Source organism: Carcharodon carcharias, chromosome 21 (assembly GCF_017639515.1).
Source record: "Carcharodon carcharias isolate sCarCar2 chromosome 21, sCarCar2.pri, whole genome shotgun sequence".
Taxonomy (NCBI): Eukaryota; Metazoa; Chordata; class Chondrichthyes; order Lamniformes; family Lamnidae; genus Carcharodon; species Carcharodon carcharias.
In genome coordinates, this window is record NC_054487.1 from 88,295,988 (window position 1) to 88,316,470 (window position 20,483).

At 45.3% G+C, this 20,483-nt stretch overlaps 1 protein-coding gene across 1 annotated transcript in view; it reads right to left on the reverse strand.

The window, feature by feature from the left end:
- nav3 (neuron navigator 3) overlaps window positions 1-20,483 on the reverse strand; it is a 291,371-nt gene that overhangs the window by 54,613 nt on the left and 216,275 nt on the right. The window contains exons 18-19 of the mRNA XM_041216018.1: window positions 4,315-4,398; window positions 2,716-2,827 (exon numbers count right to left, since the gene is read on the reverse strand). Coding sequence (XP_041071952.1) covers window positions 2,716-2,827; window positions 4,315-4,398 — 196 coding nt within the window. The remainder of the gene's footprint in view (window positions 1-2,715; window positions 2,828-4,314; window positions 4,399-20,483) is intronic.

Below are 20,483 nucleotides of genomic sequence, written 5' to 3' on the forward strand. Positions count from 1 at the left end.
GTTAGTTAAGCTGTGGTTTGAATACTGTGCACTGTTTTATGTACCTCATCATAGAAAGGATATCAAAATCTTAGCGAGCATTCAACACAGACTAACCAGGATGGTGCCAAGAACATAGAAATATAGAGATGAGGAAAGAGTTAGGGAACTTGTCTCTTCCCACTGAATCAAAGAAAGGCTAAGAGAAGATTTCAGTGAAGTTATTAAAATGATGAAGACTCTTGGAGTGAATTGGGAAAGGCTATTTCCACCGATTGGGCAGAGTTGTCCCGGACTTGCACTAGGTGCAGGAGCGGGTGGGAAAAACAACGCTTCACCCGCTGGCCACAATGATGGCTTTTCACACCGTATCATCCTAAACCCGCCGCACTATTTATAGGAAACATGCCACTTCCACGGTGGCTGAGGTCCCACCCGCCTGTCATGCCATCGACTTTAAAGTACAGCCGGGCTCAGTGCTTCCAGCCCCAGACTGCAGCAAAGAAGGCATGGCCTAAAAGGACAAGAAGACTGAAGCCCTTGTGTGCCCTTTGGACACTGGGCAGGCCCCGCTGTGATGTCCTCTACCCCTGTTCTGCATGCAGGAGGGGCAGCAACATCACCACTCCGGCTTGGTAGGCAATGGCGAAGGGGATCAGTGCCAATGCTGCACAGAACAGGTTGGTCATCTAATGGATATGGAGGATAAATGATCTCATCCATGCAGCCAGGGTAAGGCAACCATCTCATCATTTTAAACTCATCCACTCAACTCCACCTCACATTCACTGGCATCTCACTCACTGCCAGCTCAAGGGACATCACCACTCACTCTCTCTCACACTCACCCTCAAATCTCCATCTGGCCCCATCTCCTCTGGAGACTGCCTCCTCAGCCCTCACCATCTTGAGGCCACGTGCACAGATCAACATGTGACCCACACACACCCTGGGATACCCTCCTTCCCCAGTACAGCCCTCGCCCTGCTGCCTCTTCCCTTGCCTGAGGCCACTTCTCCACCTTCCCCAAGCAAACCCTAGCCCTGCAGCCATTGAAAAGCTACCCACATGTGGCTGACCTGGTAGGTAGAGACCTGATAGGTAGAGACCTGAGGTGAGTTCCCTGAAAGTGATGTGGCGCTGTGTGTGAAGCCTGGTGCTGAGAACGTGAGTGCTGATCGAAGCGAGGTAGCAAACAAACCTCGAAGTCCCCAGCTATGTGTGGCCCACCAAGTGCACGCCTTATATATGCTGTTGTGAAACACGTTGGAGGGGCAGATGATCCAGCATGGGGCGGGGGTTGGGGGTCGGGGGGTGGGGGTCGGGGGGCGGGGGTCAGGGGGAGGGAGATGGGTCTGGCGGGCTGGCCTTATAATGATACGCTAATGTATTACAATGAGGTTCCTGATGGCGGGGAACACAGCTCACCATCGACGGGCTGAGTGGACGATCGCAAATGGTTTCACGTTCTCGCCATATTGTCCGCTCACGTCACCGAACACGCCCGATGCCAGCGGGCACGGACAATCCCGGCCAAGCTGTTTTATTTCCTTTGACAGGTCAATGCTGATGGCAGCCAAACAGCTGCAGGCTGGGCTGTGTGTTTGTTAAATGACCCAGACCACCACAATTCAGGCATTGAGACGCGGGGACAATTTTGAGAAGGCGGGGGAGGGGAGGGAGGGTGTCGAATATCAGGGCCTAACAGAAGAGTGAACGCGAAGAAGGGAAGGGAAGTTTTCAGCTGCCTAGGTCCTAAATTCTGGAATTCCCTCCCTCTCTGCCTTTCCTCCTCTCTCCTCCCCCTTTAAGATGCTCCTTAAAACCTAACTCTTTGACGAGGCCTTTGATCTCCGGTCCTACTATCGCCTTATGTAGCTCGGTGTCAAATTTTGGTTGATAATTTCTGTTGTGAAGCAGCTTGGGACGTTTCACTGCACAAAGGGATAGAAATGCAACTCCATTTTGCAGCATCTGTTACAAACCCAGTAACAAGGGAGGTTCTACTACCTGGGAATCTCTTGATGTCTCAGAGTCCTACAAGCAGACCAGCTAAGAGCAGGGAAGCTATTTATACATTAGCACAGTTTTCAATCTCAGATTCAGAGAGCTATGGGCAAAATGGCTAAGTGACAAGGATTCATTTTCAAAAGGATTCATGATCCTGGGGGAGGCTGCATTTATTCCAGTGAGAGCCTTTCAACAATAAATTAAATATCTGCTTATATAAATGATCTACAAGCGTTAAACTTCATTTAAAATTACTAAAATGACTCAAAACAGTAGGTGATGATGCTGAACATGTAGTAGAAATTCATTGATTCACCTGAGAGATGTCAGGGGTCACGTGTTTAAAATATTAAAAAGGTTCAACCGGTTAGGTGTAGAGAAATTATTTCCTGTGCTAAGGGGAGTCCAGAACTCTGGTCATTAATGTTCAAATTAGAAGCAAACTGTTCAGAGCGATGTCAGGCCTTACTTCTTCACACAAAGTGTAACGAAGATCTGGAACTCCTTCTGCACCCAGGAGGCTGGGAATGCTGGGGGCTGAGATTGATTGATTTTTGCAAGGTCAGGGTATGAAGGGAAATAGAGAAAAAGCAGGTAAATGGAGTTGAGATGCAGATCAGCCAGGATCTAATTAAATAGCGGAATAGGCTTGAGGCGATGCATGGTGCTCCCCACCACCTCCCTACTCCCAACATTCCTGTTTGCACATGTTTTCTTGGTCCGTACCTTTGTTTGTGTGATCTGGGCCGTTCAGCGCTCCCTGAATAGCAGCTTGAGCTGCAGAGTTTTGTGTCTTCAGCATCTCAATGGTCTCTCTCAGTTCAGTTAGTTCCGACTCCTGCAGGAAACGGTTAATCAGAGAAATGGAAGGCTGTTTTGCTGCAGTTATACCGATAGGATTTCCTTTCTCCACATATCCCAGCCCCAGATGGATGTTTGGGATCATGCATGTAAGAAATTCACACTCATGAGCATGCCCAATATTCACCTATTTAACTTACTGCTTTACCGGACTAATAATCTGAAGGATCTGAAATCCAATCATGAACAGTTTGAGAATTCTAATTCAGTTTCAAAAAAATCTGGAAATAAAAATCTGCTATCAGTAGATAAAGCCTCTGGTAAGACTTACTGGCAGTGAGGAGATGTATAAAAATATAGATCAAATTAAATCTTAGCAGGAAATTCTAATATGCAAACCAAATAGCCCAGGAGACATAACCAGAGAACCCAGCGCTCATGCTGTAACTCTGTAAATCAGGGACAAGCGTGAGAACTCTTTCAGTAGAGCTGGATGACCTCATTATGAATGTTTGACTGAGAGCCCAACTCATGAAAAGGTTATCACAGTACAGAGTTCTGTTTGGACAAGAACTGTTGACTTTGCTTAATTTATATTTTTAAGTGGTTATAATAAGTTGTTATTTCGGTGATATATTTTGACAATGTCTCAATGTTAATTTGCACAAGATTAGGAGATGTTAAATGTTTGAAGACTGTGATTGAGACTTTAATAGTCTGTCTGATTGACACTTTTATAGGGTTGTAGGAACAGCAATTCTTTTTTCAGAATAAGTTTTGTGAATGGGTGTTTTTTTCTGAGCTTTTCCACACATGCAATTGTTACTATATGGGTCATTGATTCTGTACATAGTGTATACTGGATGAATGGGCATGGAAGAGCCAAGAGTTAGCATGGAGGGTATGAGTGAGTGGGGTGTATGAGTTGGCATGTGTAGTGGGTGGGGTGGGGAGGGGGGTGTGAAGGGTGAGGGAGAGAGGCCTTAACAGCCTTTTAAACAACTGGGATGAAGGCCTGAGAACCAAGGCAGACATTTTAATCAGCCTGCCTCAGCTCTCAGCTGTCACCGTGACTGCCTACGCTCTGCTTCCGAGTCGGCAGGCCCAAATCAATCCCACACACAGCCCCAGGGGCCATTCTACCAACGTGGATTCAGCAAGTCAAGAAATTTCCGGACTGGAGCCATCCACCTCGGTAGCGAAAACCCTGGCCCACTGAGACGAGTTTTGGAGCGCTCCAACAATGAGCTAGCTCGGACACAACGGGATGAATAATGTCCTCTGTGCTGTCAACTTCTTCAGTTCTACATCTCTTCTTTCAATCTGCAGTTAGTATTTGCTCATGGTCAGTCAGTTAAATTGAAATTCACAGCAGGGAAAATAGATTTTTCAAGGTTAAAAATGTAGAATCTTTCATTCTGGTTGACTTGCGGCCATCAGTTCAGTCATCGCTACACCGTGGAGGTTACCCAGAATTGTTGTGCAACTTCCATGAAACGAGGGTAGATTTTGTACGTGACCCACCTTTTGTTCTGCTGTCATGGTTAGGTTCTGCAGCCGTGAGGTCATATTACTTAAACTCTGTTCAAAGGCAGCCACGAGGTGAGCCTGTGAATAAAGGATCAAAATTGAAAATGGTTGCATCAAAATTTACCAGTTTCTTCTTTGCAATCTGTTTCTTTTCAATGATATAACCGAGATCGGGAAGTCAGGAAGGTGTTTTGAATTTTCATTTCCCCCTTTATAAATGGTGGCGTAATTTCCCCAACCCTTTGGTTTGGAGTTATCCAACCCTTTATTAGTAACTTCACAGCAAACTCAAGATAGAGTAAAACAAGAGGGTTAGTTTATTTTACACACACACACAAAACACAGGAAGGAGTTTTGCAATGTCTGCCCTTTTGCGCTCAAACAATAAAAGAGGGATAAGGGAAAGAAAGGGATTCAGGGCAAAAACCACGATATAAATAAGAATTATGGTTTCACATGAGGCCAGAGTCCAGAATCAAAAAGTCCAATGGTGCATTCCTTCAGAGGTTAGTGGGCTGAAACTGTTGCAGGGTGATCCCCTTTTCAAGAAGTGATGACTTCCAGGATGGAAGAAGGCATGTAGAAATGAATTAGTTTTCTAGGCACAGATATAGGAGTTCAGATGTTCCAGTAGTAAAACAGTGTAGATGACGGCCAAGAAATTTAACTGGACAGAGCTCTTTCTGCTGCTACCTGTTAGGTGGTAAATAGTAGACAGAGACAGACTGCTAAAGCCTGGAGTCCTGCTTCTCTGCTGAGGTTCAACAGTGACTGAAGATGGAATCTGAAAGCTGTATAATTAAAGCAATTTAAACAGCTCAAGTCTTGCTTGTGACAGGGTGGTTTCTGGGCTGAGCTGTCCAGCTAACGAGGCTGCTTGTTAAAACCCACTGTGTTTTGAAAAGGTAAATGCAGAGCCTTTAGCGCAACTTTGGAGACGAAGAGTCACAAAGAGCTCTGCCTTGGTCTATATCTGGCTGGTGCAGACGTCTCACCTACTACCCTTGGCTGGAATGTTTATACAATGCAAAGAATGTTACATTCCCGGGGTTTGATGCGTTACCCTTTGTCCATTTTTGAACTGCTCAGAATACTCCAGAACTGCCGTCATGTGGTCAGTGGCAGCCATTTTCAGTCCAGCTGCTTGTCCATTTTTTAAAGGAAAACACCGAATTGAAACAAGAGAATATGGAAGAGAAACACATTTCTTTTAGATTTTTGAATTCTTCCTGCTGTCTCTGTGGGACACTAGCTAATGAACTCCAAGTGAAACTCCAAAATTCTGCTACCTCAATCTGAACTCACACCGAGTCCCATTCACCCATCACCCCTTGTGCTTGTTGGCCTACATTGGCTCCCAGTCCAGCAACGCCTCCATTTTAAAATTCTAATCCTTTGAACGTCAGGGGGCGATGGTTAGGTTCTCTCACATTGGAGATGGTCATTGCCTGGCACTTGTGTGGTGTGAATGTTACTTGCCACTTGTCAGCCCAAACCTGGATATTTTCCAGATCTTGCTGCATTTGGACATGGACTGCTTCAGTATCTGAGGAGTCGTGAATGGTGCTGAACATTGTACAATCATCAGCAAACACTCCCACTTCTGACCTTATGATGGAAGGAAGGTCATTGATGAAGCAGCTGAAGATGGTTGGGCCGAGGACACTACCCTGAGGAACTCCTGCGGTGATGTCCTGGAGCTGAGATGACTGACCTCCAACAACCACGATCATCTTCCTTTGTGCTAGGTATGACTCCAACCAGCAGAGAGTTTTCCCCCTGATTCTCATTGACTCCAGTTTTGCTGGGGCTCCTTGATGCCACACTCGAACAAATGCTGCCTTGATGTCAAGGGCAGTCACTCTCAAATAATAACAAATGATTGTGGGTGTTTTCACAAGTCTGGAATCCCCTATCCTGGGTTTTTGCTGAACAGAAGCGTGGGTCAGAGATAGGGCTAACACAAGATGTAATGGAGAGGCTCTACACTAAAGTACACTTACAGAAATGATCCAAATGATTGGAATGTTTCTGTCATTCCTGTTGTTTCAAGGTGAAGGTTATTGACACAATTCCATTGTTATAGTGGTGGCTCCCTGCAAACCATCATTGTGAAACAGAATATGGCACCAATAAGTTTCTTAAATGATGTTAATAGATATTTGCTCCAGGTATTAGGTCAACCAGTGGATACAACAATTGATATTGATCCTTATTATAACCCATGTCTTCCTATGGCCCCTAAAAACATGATGGTTACTCACTCCTTACTCCACTCCCACCCCCCATACTCTTTCCCTTTTATAATTTACAGTCATTTCAAAGCCAAGTTTCTTGTCTCCTAAATACTATCTCATCTTTCCAACCACATTTTCAAAGAAAGCTGACATATTTTGATTTGATACAATCCTCAAGTATAAGCCAAGATGGTCAGTTTTCTGCAGTTGCTGTTTATTGCAGAATGATGCTCCTTGCCACTTTCTTGAGTTGTTAGATGTAATTAATCCCTAAGTACATACATTTGTAAACACAATAAGTTACAAATAGTCGTCTGGTAGTAGATAACTTGAAATCCCAGTATAAGAAGAAAACAACAATTAGTACTGAATGAAGAGAGACTGCTGATTGGTTTGCAAGTGGACTCTGATTGATAGAGACATTGCCATGGAGAATGCACCAGTTGATGGTGACTGACAGTTAACTGGGGAACCCCATACCCTAGGAGCAGTACACCAACACAGCCCAGTCATTTCTTTTTATTCGTTCATAGGATGTGGGTGTCACTGGCTAGGCCATCATTCATTACCTATACCTAATTGGTCAGAGGGTATTTAAGAGTCAACCACATTGCTGTGGGTCTGGAGTCACATGTAGGCCAGCCCAGGTAAAGACAGCAGATTTCTCTCCCTAAAGGGCATTAGTGAACCCAATGGATTTTGCAACAATTGACAATGGTTTCATAGTCATCACCAGAATTTGAATTCCAGATTTTTATTGAATTCAAATTTCACCATCTGCTGTGGTGGGATTCAAACCCTGGTCCCCAGAGCACTCTGGAATACTAGTTAGTGACAATACCACTATGCCAATGCCTCCCCCTTGCCACCATCTCCCCCTAATATTTGGAATATTCAGAATGAGAATCGCAGCACAAATGAAAGATTCATATCAATATTCAGAGTGCTATCCCCAAATGCTTGAAGTTATTATGACAGCATTACGTGGTTATCTCTGTGGTAACCGAAGTTTGGTGTTGCTAGGAGAGGGTATGGGCAATAAATGCTGGCCTGGCCAGCAAAGCCCACATCCTGTGAATGAACGAAAAAAAACAGAAAGCTTAAGAAGGTAAATCAAAAGGTTCGATTAATTTTGGAACACTGGAGCCTGAAAGCTTGCTAGTTTTGTCACTTCAGGACTAGGCAATTTGCTAATGTTTGAGGCTATCTGCCCTTTCTAATTGTTTCAGGCAATTTTCTTCTTCAATGGCTTGGCAATTCCACAGAGACTGCTCCCCCCATACCCCCCGAACACACGGCCTGGCCAACAATGTGCTCCCGACGACAGGTGGGAATACTGAACTTTGGCAAATTTACCCTGGGAAGCTTTACAGAGTCAATCCCCAGGAGGCAGGCAGCTCCTTTGCCATGAAAAATCCTGGCTTCATGGACCAAAGGCAAATCAGAAATCTGGAATCCTTCCCACTTCCAAACAGAGTCTCAGATCACCTTAAGCCTCTAAAAAAAGAACATGAGTTCCTTGTAGTAGAAAGCAGGTTTATTCACAGACTACATCAGTATTCAGAATCTCAAGTGCACTAATGCATCAGGCTAATGACATGCCTCATTACAACTTAATAACTTTCTCTGTCAATTCGACTATTGCCAAACGGGACATCAACTGTAAAAAGAGGAGGAAACTGTCATTCTCAGGTACCTTAAAAAAAATGACATCAATTAGAAGTGTTCCGGAGAAGAGACACGTTTTATGCCAGAAGGTCTATCATCACTGTTGAATTGCTCTTGGTGAGAGGTATGTAATTACATCCCTGTGCTGACAGAGCACTCCCTGCTCCTCATCAAAAGAAACCATTCTCTACAATAATGCAAGCAGGCTTTGTACTGTTGCTTAATAAGCCAGAGACCACTGACGAAGCTGGATCTCCGACAAAGCATTAATGGTTTAGGATAGCCAGGACGGAATAGGAATCGGGGCAACTGGAGCTCCAACGGGATTTTCTCACATTGCAGCTGAACCACAATCTGAAACAGCAGCACATTTTCCCTCACTCAGCTCTTTGGCAAATCCCTTGACAAATAAGCCCTCAGTCTTTCTCTGATAGAATTCAATTCAAACAGATATCCTCATCTCCAAAACACTAAGCGGGTCACAAATTATTTTGTTATTTTTATAAACTCAACGGGGTTGATGTTAACATCCCATAATCAGTGGGACAGTGCTAGAGATTAAAAATTTAAAATTGAGAAATACGAGTCCAACTCATCGTTTATACGCTCGCTGCTGCTTTAATGCCAAAGGTTGGCACAGCACATCATAATGCTGATGCCTGGTATTATCAAGCAAGAAACTTATTAAGAAATGTCTCTGCCACTTGCCAAATTTCTCCAGAGAATTTTCATCAGCTCAGAAACTATTCCTTTTCGCTGACATGTTTTTGTTTGATGATGTGGTGTGTGGAACCTATTGACAAGTTCTCGACAATACCGACATCGTTGAAAAGAGAGACACGTTGCCAAAGCTTTTCATCTTGCACTCATCAGGAAAAAGACAAGAACATCAACTCTCAAACAGTCACGACAATTTATTATACTACAGGAGAAAAGTGGTCTTGGCTGATCTGATTGTGGCCTCAACTCTATTATGTCAACTTGGTTGGCAAGTCAACTCTGATTGGCCCAGGCATTACCAAGGAGAAAGCAATAAGGAACTACAGGCTCCCCAAGCTCCCGGGAAATTTAAAAAAGGCACAAGGCTTCAACATATTCCTTTTCTTGCCAAGAACGGGTACCTGCGTATGAATACATGTCATTTCTAGCAAGTATAAATGAGCCACAATACCTGCTCGATTGGTGGAGAGACAGACTTCATTATAATATTTAATTCAGGCTCCCACAGTGCTGCTAGGAGCCTGATGTAAATGTAACAGTTGATGTCTGTGTTACCCAGGGCACTGGAAACCCCGCAGCAAGACGGAGATGGGAACAGTGACTGCAGAAGGTACGTGCTTTGTAGAACAGTGCTTGCTAGCTAGAAGGAGCATGAGTTCTCTGCTGCCATAAATACACACTCCCAGCTGGTTAACCATCAGGCGGTAGCAACCCCTCCTCACTCGGCCCACACCACCTTCTCCAATGCACAATCCTGAGCTCCTCCCTTTCTCCCGATTTTCCACTCCAGCAAACCCCCTCATCCACCCCAGCGACCTTTCCCTTCCCACCCCACCTCCCGATTCCTGCACTGATCTCCTCTGCTCTAACTCCTCATTTAGTCAGCCTGCCAGGTAAGAAATATGAAAGCACGAACATATGAGTTAGGGGCAGGAATAGGCCATTTGACCCCTCGAGCCTGCTCCATTATTCAATAACATGACGGCTGATCTGATTGTGGCCCCCACTCTATTATTGTTTCTGCCTCAAATACCTTTTGAGTTCCTTATTAGTCGAGAATCTATTTACCTCTGCCTTAAAAATATTCAATGATCCTCGGTCCATCATTCTTTGGCTAAGAGAGTTCCACCGCCTTGACAGTTGGACAGTTCCTTGAAAGCAGGACATCTCTTTCCCACTTCCTTGGTAACTGAACAGTTCTTTACCATTTCCTTGACAGCTGGACAGTTTTTTTAACAGCTGGGCAGTTCCAACGGATTTGTGTATAAAAAGTGCATAATTATGTTCACTTTTAACAATCCCAAAGGGATACCTTACCTCTCTACAGGGCTATCCAAATGCATCCAACGAGTTCAGGCCTCCTCTAACCTGTTCCAATCTGCACACTTCAGATTCCACACTCCCTGTTCTTCCAAAATTCTACTCCAGCGCAGGCAGCTGGTGATTGAAGTGGCCGGCTGCCTCTGTGAATCGGTCCAGCTCCAACCCCGGCCCAACTCCAGTCCAGCCCCAGGAAGACGGGAAATATTGGGTTCGGGGCTCGGGACTTTGAATTTTCGGCCATTACCAGGATTCTCACAACAGCAGAATATAACAGCAAGACCTCATGATCATTTTTTCTAAAAATTCCATTTAGTTTGACATTCCTGCAGCTTGTGTGGACGAATGTTGGGGCTGCTGGGTGGGTGAACAAACTGTCCATGGCACCATGGTCCAGGAACCCATTCACGCGGGGAGAGTTAGCAGGAATGTAGTACTAGTAAGGGACAGTATAGTCAGGGGGATTGACACAGTTCTCTGCAGCCAAGAGCGAGGGTCCAGCCGACTGTGCTTCCTGCCTCGGTGGAAGAGTTTGGGATATCTGATCAAGGCTGGACAGGAACTTGCAATGGGAGGGGGAGGATCCAGTTGTCGTGGTCCATGTAGGTACACGACATGTGTAGGACTAGGAAAGAGGTTCTGCTTCGAGAGAATAAGCAGCTCGGGACTACATTGACAAGCAGAACCTCAAGGGTAATAATCTCTGGATTGTTATCTGAGCCACGAGGAAATTGCTGTGGGATAAATAAGATTAGAGAGGTGAATGCGTAGCTCAGAGACTGGCCCGGGAGGAATGGGTTTTGATTCATGTGGTACCGACACCTGGATTCCCCCACAATCATTTCTCACCTTCCCATAAATATCAGGGCCAATGGGCAGGATATTCGGGCCCCAGCTGCTGCCAGGATTGTCCGGTCCCACCGAAACTCAATGGACTTTTGGCTGGGGCATCGAATCTCCCACATCCGGTCCCACCCATATCGGGGGCTGGAAAATCCCAGCCAGTGGGCAGAATGTTGCTGTCGGTGAGCAGGGGGGTGGGGCCCACTCGCCGATGTGGGATGACATTGGGCGGAACCCCCGACTTCACCCTGCCCCATTTAAATTTTCAGGAAGGTGGGGGTGCAGCTAAATCAGCTGTGGGCCTGCCGACCTGTCAATGGCCACTTGAGGCTATCGACAGGATCAATTATACTATTAAAGGACCTGCCCGTCCAACCTTAAGGTCAGCGGGTTGGCCAGGAGTCCCGGCGGCTACTAGAGAAAACATGAAACCTCGTCCACCGGCGGGATGAGGCTTCATGTAGGGTTTTAAACAGTTGAATAAAGTTTTATTGTAATTTATGAACATTTCCCATCTCATGTGACATTGTCACATGAGGGGGACGTGTTAAGGATTTTTTTTTCTATTTTTAGTATTTTTAAAAGTGTCAGCGATCTCCCTGAGGCTACACTTAGCCTCAGGGAGATCTGTGCTCTGTCGTGTGCATGTGGCGTGAAAGAGCGCACTCTCACTTTTGGGGAATCCCCCCCCCCCCCGCTCGCACAGGAAATGCATAGCGCTTCCCACCGTGCGTCACGCTGGGTGGGCCTTAATTGGCCCGCCCACATAAAAAGGCGGCAGGGCCCACTTCTCCAGCGGGGATCAGCTCCCCACCCGCTGGAGATTGGGTCAGGCCTGCCCAGCAGGCAGAAAATTCTGCCCGTTGTCTCATTTTGGTTTGTTACAGGTCCTACATTGTGGCCCCTTGCTAGACATTTATTATACTTTAATAATTTAATGTGTGTGAAAATGATCATCTCAAAAGCTACAACAATTGGGTAAATCAGGTCAATAAAAACACTAGAGCCAAAAAGTAAGCCAGGTGATGAGAAATTAAAAGGTTACAACATTTCAGTAAATTCAGAGGAGTTTAGAAGATTCTAGAATTTCCCAATGCCTGGCATTATCGAGCAAAAAAACTTATTTTAAAAAAATCTCTTCCATAAGCTAAATTTCTCCAGGGATTTTTCATCAAGTCAGAAGCTATTCTTTTTTGCTGACATGTTTTTGTTTAATGATGCAGCATGTGGAACTTATTGACAAGCTCGACAATACTGAGGTTGTGGATGAGCTGGGTTCAATTGCTTCATTCACTTGGCGAGCAGACGTAGCTTCAATGCCAAGCCTAGTCAATGGCTATGGTCAGAATTTATCTACAGCAGTTGAAAGGTGGGCTTCATAGAGAGCAGGGGATTTCCCAGTGAATGTCCAAATACTGGAAATAGGAACAACAGGAGGGAATTCAGCCCTTCAAGCCTGCCCCACTGCTCTTCAATGATACCATGGCTGAGCTGTATCTTAACAACATCTAGCTACCTTGGCTCCATCTTATTTTATACCCACATCTGGAAAAACTCTATCGGTTTCACGTTCCAAATGATTAATTGAGCTAACATTTATTGCTTTTTGTGTTAGAGAGTTCCACATTTCTACCACCTTTGTGTGATGAAGTGTTTCCTGACTTCTTTCCTGAACGGCCTGGCTCTGGTTTTAAGGCGATGTCCCCTTGTCCTGGACTCTAACCACCAATGGGAAATGTTTCTCCCTATCTACTCTGTCAATTCCTTACACAATTCTAAAAGCCCTTTACCATCTATATTCCAGGCAATTACAAACCTAATTAATGTAATATCTCCTCATTATCGAAAGCTTGGAGCTCTTGGAACATTCTGGTGAATCTGGTCAATGTGGAGAGAGATAATTTTAGCTATTTTAACCTCACACTCTGGCACTCTCTCAATTTTGCATCTCATTACTTCCTTCTCTACCTCCAAAAGATTGAAGGCCTCCCTATTCCTATTGTGGTTCGATCATTGTAACTGCTCTGTGAAGCATTTTGTATAATCTTACATGTTAAAAGAGGAGGAGTTAGGTTTTTAATTTATTGACTTGTTGTAAAACTAGAATTAGGGTCTGGATATAGAAACCACCCAAGTTTCACTTTGAGGAACCAGAAAGCAGGATAGATAAAGGGGAACCAGTAGATGTAATATATTTGGATTTCCAAAAGGTGTTCGATAAGGTACCACACACAAGGCCACTTAATAAGATAAGAGCCCATGGTGTTGGGGGTGGTACATTAGCATGGATAGAGGACTAGCTAATGAATAGATGACAGAGATTTGGGATACGGGGGGCATTTTCAGGGTGGTGACCTGTAATTAGTGGGGTGCCACAGGGATCAGTGCTGCCAATATATTAATGACTTGGATGAGGGAAGTGAATGTACTATCACCAAGTTTGCAAATGACACATACATAGGTGGGAAGGCAAGTGGTGAGTCTACAGAGGGATAAAGGCAGGTTAAAGCAAAAACTTGACAGATGGAATATAATGTGGGAAAATGTGAGGTAATGCACTTTGGCAGGAAGAATAGAGGAGCTGAATATTATTTAAATGGAGAAAGACTGCAGAAAGTTGCAGCACAGAGGGATTTGGGGTCCTCATGCATGAATCACAAAAAGTTAGCATACAAGTTCAACAGGTAATAGGGAAGGCAAATAGAATGTTGACCTTTATTTCAAAGGGAATGGAGTATAAAAATAGGGAAATCTTGCTAAAATTATACAAGGCACTAGTTAGACCACACCTAGAATACTGTGAACAGTTTTGGTCCCCTTATCTAAGGAAAGATATACTGGCATTGGAGGCAGTCCAGAGAAGGTTCACTTGGTTGATCCCGGGTAAGGAGGGATTTTGTTATGAGGAGAGGTTGAGTAGGTTGGGCCTGTACTCATTGGGGTTTAGAAGAATGAGAGGCAACCTTCTTGAAACATATAAGATTCTTAGGGGGCTTCACATGGTAGATGCTGAGAGGTTGTTTCCCCTTGTAGGAGAGTCTAGGACCAGAGGGCATAATCTCAGAGTAAGGGGGTGCCTATTTAAGACAGAGATGAGGAGGAATTTCTTCCCTCAGAGGGTAATTAATCTGTGGAATTCTTTACCGCAGAGGGCTGTAGAGGCTGGGTTGTTAAGCATATTCAAGGCTGAGATAGACAGATTTTTAATCAGTAAGGGAATCAAGGGTTATGGGGAAAAGGCAGAAAAGTGGAGTTGAGGATTATCAGATCAGCCATGATCACATTGAATGGCGGGGCAGACTAGATGGGCCGAATGGCCTACTTCTGCTCCTACGTCTTGTGGTCTTAAGGATACTAACATAAATAATTCACAAGATGTGTAAACTTCCTCCAGCAAACATTGCCTAGTTAAACTCGAAATGTATTATTAATTAAAAGTAACAATGTACTTATTAAGCTACTCAAGTTCGAGGTACACAATTAACTTCATACATATTGCTTTAGGTTGTTACATTTTCCTTCCTTTCTGGTCAGGAAATCGATCTTATTCTTGTTTTTACAAAATGACATTCTCGACACACGTATACACAATTTTAATAGTTGATAACTGGAGCTCTCAGCCAATCAAGACAACTAAGAGAATTAACTTCACAAACAAGCTCACATTAAAACACATCAAGTGGAATAGAGTTTCGTTGAGTTAAACAGCATGCAGAAATGAACAAGTTGTCTGGGGATGGGAGTTTTAACAAGTAACTAAAGTAACTTCAAACTCTTCTTCAATAAAAATAAAGTATGGTTAGCCTATTATACATTAGGATGCTGCCTATACAATTTAACCAGTCAAACAAACTGGCTGGAACACCCATGTGTATGTATTTGTTGTAAATACCACTTTCTTGATTGAATTAATATTGTTTAAAGCCGAATAAATGGCCCATCAATTATCCATTGCTCCTTGTTCTGACAGGCTGCTATTTAGAAGAATGATGTAGCCTTGTACCCACACATTTAATGCAGTCACTCTGTGTCAAAGAGGTGGCAGACAGCATGAGAGACATCTTCTGACTACAGAAAGGGAACCTTGTCTACAGTAGGGCCTATAGTCGGAGAATTTGGGTGCCGCACAGCACACTGCCTTTAAACGAACATTAGAAGCAGGAGTGGGAGGAGGTTGATCAACCTGCTCTGATACTCAGTAAGTTAACAGCTGATCTTCAACCTCAACTTCACTCCTCACCCCAGCGCTCAGCCCAACACCCCCATTCCATGCCCCTTATTCCCCTCAGTACCCAAACACTTATCGATCTCTGTCTTGAATATGCTCAATGACTGAGCAGCGAAGCCCTCACGGGTAGAGAATTACTCGAAGACGTTTCTCCTCGCATACAATATAAAATAAAAACAGGAAATGCTGGAAAAACTCAGCAGGTCTGGCAGCATCTTTGGCGAGAGAAACAGAGTTAACTTTCTCATCTCCGTCCTAAACGACCAATTTCTTATTGGGAAACTATGGCCCGGGTTCTAGACTCTCCAGCTAGGGGAACAGTTTCTTAGGGGAAGGGTGGGAGGGAAAGGAAATTTCACTGGGACAGCCCTCTGATTCCCACAAAAATCAGAGGCTAGAAATTCCCAATCTCCCAGGAGTGCATTCCTGGCTGGCACCAGGAATTGGGAATATCTGAGACCCTCACTACTGTTGGACAAATCTACTTTACTGGATCAGCAATACAAACACTGCGAGGCTAGAACTTGCATTTCACTAGAGTGTGTTTCACCAGCCCTGGTCAACCCAAATTACTCTAGTGCCAAGGTGAGGGACTTCTGAAGTGTAGGCACTGTTGTAGTGGACCAAAAGGCAGCAGTCGTTTTACACAAAGCGAGATGTCCCAAATATACAAATGAACAGATAATCTGTTCATACAGTAACGTTTGCTGGAGGAAAAAATTGGCCTAGGCAATGAGGGAAAACTCCCCAGCTCTTCAAAATAGTAGCTGTGTGATCTCTAGGAGTGTGATGAAATATTCCCCACTTGCCTGAGTAAGTGCAGCTCCAACAACACTCAATAAGCTCGATACCATCCAGGACAAAGCAGCCTGCTTGTTTAGCACCCTATCCACCATCTTAAACATTCACTCCCTTTACCACCAACACACAGTAGCAGCAGCAGTGTGTGTACCATTTACAAGATGCACTGCAGCAACTCGCCAAGGCTCCTTCAACAGCATCTTCCAAACCAACGACCACTACTATCTAGAAGGACAAGGGCAGCAGACACATGGGAACACCAGCACCTGCAAGTTCCTCTCCAAGTCAATCACCATCCTAACTTTGAACTATATTGCCATTGCTTCACTGTCACTGGGTCAAAATCTTGGAACTCCCTCCCTAACAGCACTGTGGGTGTACCTACACCACATGGACTGCAGTGGTTTAAGAAGGCAGCTCATCACCATCTTCTCAAGGGCAATTAGGGATGGGCAACAAATGTTGGCTGAGCCAGCAAAGCTCATGCACAGCATTCCCTCAGTACTGACCCTCTGACAGTGCAGCGCTCCCTCAGTACTGACCCTCTAACAGTGCAGCACTCCCTCAGTACTGACCCTCTGTCAGTGCAGCACTCCCTCAGTACTGACCCTCTGACAGTGCGGCGCTCCCTCAGTACTGATCCTCTGACAGTACGGCGCTCCCTCAGTACTGACCCTCTGACAGTGCGGCACTCCCTCAGTACTGACCCTCTGACAGTGCAGCGCTCCCTCAGTACTGACCCTCTGACAGTGCGGCACTCCCTCAGTACTGACCATGCTACAGTGCAGCAGTCCCTCAGTACTGACCCTCTAACAGTGCAGCGCTCCCTCAGTACTGATCCTCTGACCATGTAACACTCCCTCAGTACTGACTGTCCCACAATGCAGCACCCCCTCAGTACTGACCCTCCGACAGTGCAGCGCTCCCTCAGTACTGACCCTCTGACAGGGAAGCACTCCCTCAGTACTGACCCTCTGACCATGTAACACTCCCTCAGTACTGACTCTCCCACAATGCAGCACCCCCTCAGTACTGACCCTCCGACAGTGCAGCACTCCCTCAATTCTGACCGTTCCTCACAGCAGCATTCCCTCAGTATTGCACTGGGTGTTTCAGGTAGGTTTATGGGCTCAGATCTCTGAGGTGGGGCTTCAACCCAGGATCCTATGAGTCAAAAGCAGAGATCATGATGCCCTTTGACCCCCGATGGGATCTTATTCATCTAAATTCAATTTTTTTCCAAACATGGCCTGGTTCATTGGGTGTTGGCAATCTCCAGTTACCATCACTTGCGCGCCAAGAAATGAATGAAACTATGATTAACTGTCTGGCTCCAGCTTTACTAATAAACCACCAAAACAGTCCCCTTGTCGGACAGAGAAGCAGAGTCTGGCCTGACCTTTCCTCTGTGGGTTCAGGTTGGCGCTCTAACCCGGTCTGCCAACCAGCTTGATAGGTTAAAGAGGGAGTGAACCCTGCAGCCCTCATGCCATCATATTGTGAACCCCTCACAGGTCGATAGACAGCCAAGTGAGTGTCAAAAAAACAAACTCCTTGTGCTTTACAGGGATGTCCTGCTTCCCAACAGGCCCCAGGTGGAATGGGAGGGTGGGGTTGGTGCGGGGGTGGAGGTGGGGGGCGGGGGTGGGGGTGGGGTTGGTGCGGGGGTGGAGGTGGGGGGGGCGGGGGCAGGGGTGGGGGATTTGGTGGGGGGTGGTGGGTGGCTGCAGGGAATCTTTCTCAATCCTTTGATGGAAGCGAGAGCCGTGATAGCGAAGGGGGTGATTCTACACAATCACATAGCTTCCAAACAAGGGTAAAAAATGGGGTAGAGTTTCCACTCTGAGTGCCCCCAGGAATCCAGTGCCTAAGATTCCCTCAGTTTGAGAAGTTGTTCTTCCCCTGCCTTTTCCCTCAAACTCATTTGCATATCGGTAAGGCAGAATCTGCCATGAACTCGCGCGATTGGGCACTGTTTTAAAATAGTCCGAAAGATTTTCCTTTAAAAAATATTTCAGAGCACTAACTTGAGGCAGTTGAAAATGGGTTTATTACAAAAACTAAACCCAGCGTTAGTGCGCCATTCGGAAATAATCTTCACAGAAATGATTAACCATCAATTTGAAAAAAAAATATACAGAGCCCTGTGCTAGTTATGTTGGGGTGGAGTAGTCAGTTCATTGGCAACTGTGTCTGGCCCGTCTCCCGTACCTCTGCCCTCACCCCTTCCCCTCCCTCCTAGAAGCCTTTATTCTCACTTATCACCCCGTCAGCCTCCAAATTCAAAGGATCATCCTCCGCCATTTCCACCAACTCCAGCATGATGGCACCACCAAACATATCTTCCCTTCAACCCTCCTGGCGGCATTCCGTAGGGATCGTTCCCTCCGGGACACCTTGGTCCACTCCTCCATCACCCCCTACACCTCAACCCCCACCTATGGCACCTTCCCATGCAACCGCAAGAGGTGCAACACCTGCTCCTTTACCTCCTCCCTCCTCACTAACTAAGGCTCAAACACTCCTTTCAAGTGAAGCAGCATTTCACTTGCACTTCCCTCAATTTAGTCTACTGCATTTGCTGCTCCCAATGTGGTTTCCCCTACATTGGAGAGACCAAACACAGACTGGGTGACCGCTATACAGAACACCTTCGGTCTGTCCGCAAGCATTACCCAGACCTCCCTTTCACTTGCCATTTTAACACTCCACCCTGCTCTCATGCCCACATGTCTGTCCTTGGCCTGCTGCATTGTTCCAGTGAAGCTCAACGCAAACTGGAGGAACAGCACCTCATCTTCCGACTAGGCACTTTACAGCCTTCCGGACTGAATATTGAGTTCAACAACTTCAGATCATGAACTCTGCTCCATCTTGACCCCCTGTTCAATCCATTTTTTAAATTTTTATTTATTTTGCATATATATATCTTTAATCCCTTTTTTATCCATTTTCCCAAACTCCCCCCAACAGTGCCTCTGTCACTCGTTTTTATGCTTTGTTTTCAGAGCGCTGACACTAGTTTGACTATTAATGCATTCTGCTATCTTACCTTTATGCCACTGTCGGCACCTTCTTTAGTCTTTAACACTCCCATTAACACTCGCTTTGTCTTGTGTCCATGAAATTTTTGTCAATCTGTCCTGAGCTCCCACCTATCCCTGACCTTCTATCCTGCTCCACCCCCTCTTAAACAGTATAATATTCATCACATTACTTCTCTTTAACTCTAAAGAAGAGTCATACGGAATCAAAATGTTAACTTTGTTTCTCTCTCCAGACCTGCTGGGTTTTTCCAGCATTTTCTGTTTTTATTTCAGATTTCCAGCATCCGCTGTATTTTGCTTTCTTGTCAGGACAAAAAGGCCCCTGACTCCTCTATTAAACACCTCAAGATTCCAGATCTGGGAAAATGCATCCTTTGTCCAACACCCAGGAGATGAAGTGTGAGATATGTCACATGACCTCCCCCAAGCTGCTAGAACCTGTAATATTTCCGTGTGGAACTGAACCCAGGAAGTCAACCATATTATCATCTCATAGGTAGCAGCAGAAAGATCTCTGTCCAGGTGAAGTGCCTGGCCCCCATTTACACTGTGAACTACTGGAACATTAGAACTTTTGTATCTGTGCCTTTAAGATTAATTCATCTCTACGTGCCTTCTCCCATCATGGAAATCCTCACTTCTGGAAAGTCGGATCACCCTGCAGCAGTTTCAGCTTGCTAAACTCTGAAGGAATATACCACTGGACTTTTGACTCTGGGCTCTGGGCTCAACTGAAAACATAATTCTTATTTTTATGGTGCTTTTGCCCTGTAACCCTTTCTTTCCCTTATTCCTCTTTTATTGTATGAGTGCAAAAAGGGGTGGATGTTGCGAAACCCCTCCATTTTGTGTGTGTGTAAAATAAACCGACCCTCTTATTTTACCTCATCTTGAGTTTGCTGTGGGGTTATTATTAGAGGATTGGATCACTCCAAACTGGAGGGTTAGGGTAAACACACCACCATTTAACATGCCACCACATAAATCAAAAACACCTTTCTGGTTACGGAGGGGTTGTGAGAGGAGGATTTGGGGCTGATTAAATTAATCCCCTTTCTGTCCACACCAATAAGAGCAGGTGAGTTCGAGACAGCTAGTGAGATCCTCAGGTGAGCTCAATGTGATTTTGTCATTTAGACCTGGGTTATAGTTTAATTCTGGGCTGGAGCATAAACACCAACATGGGCCAATTGGACCAAATGGCCTGTTTCCACGCTGTATGTTCCATATAATTCCGTGTCAAGAAGCAAAACAAGTTAACTCTGGATCGGTAAAGCTCTGGGAGGATATACCAGGAGC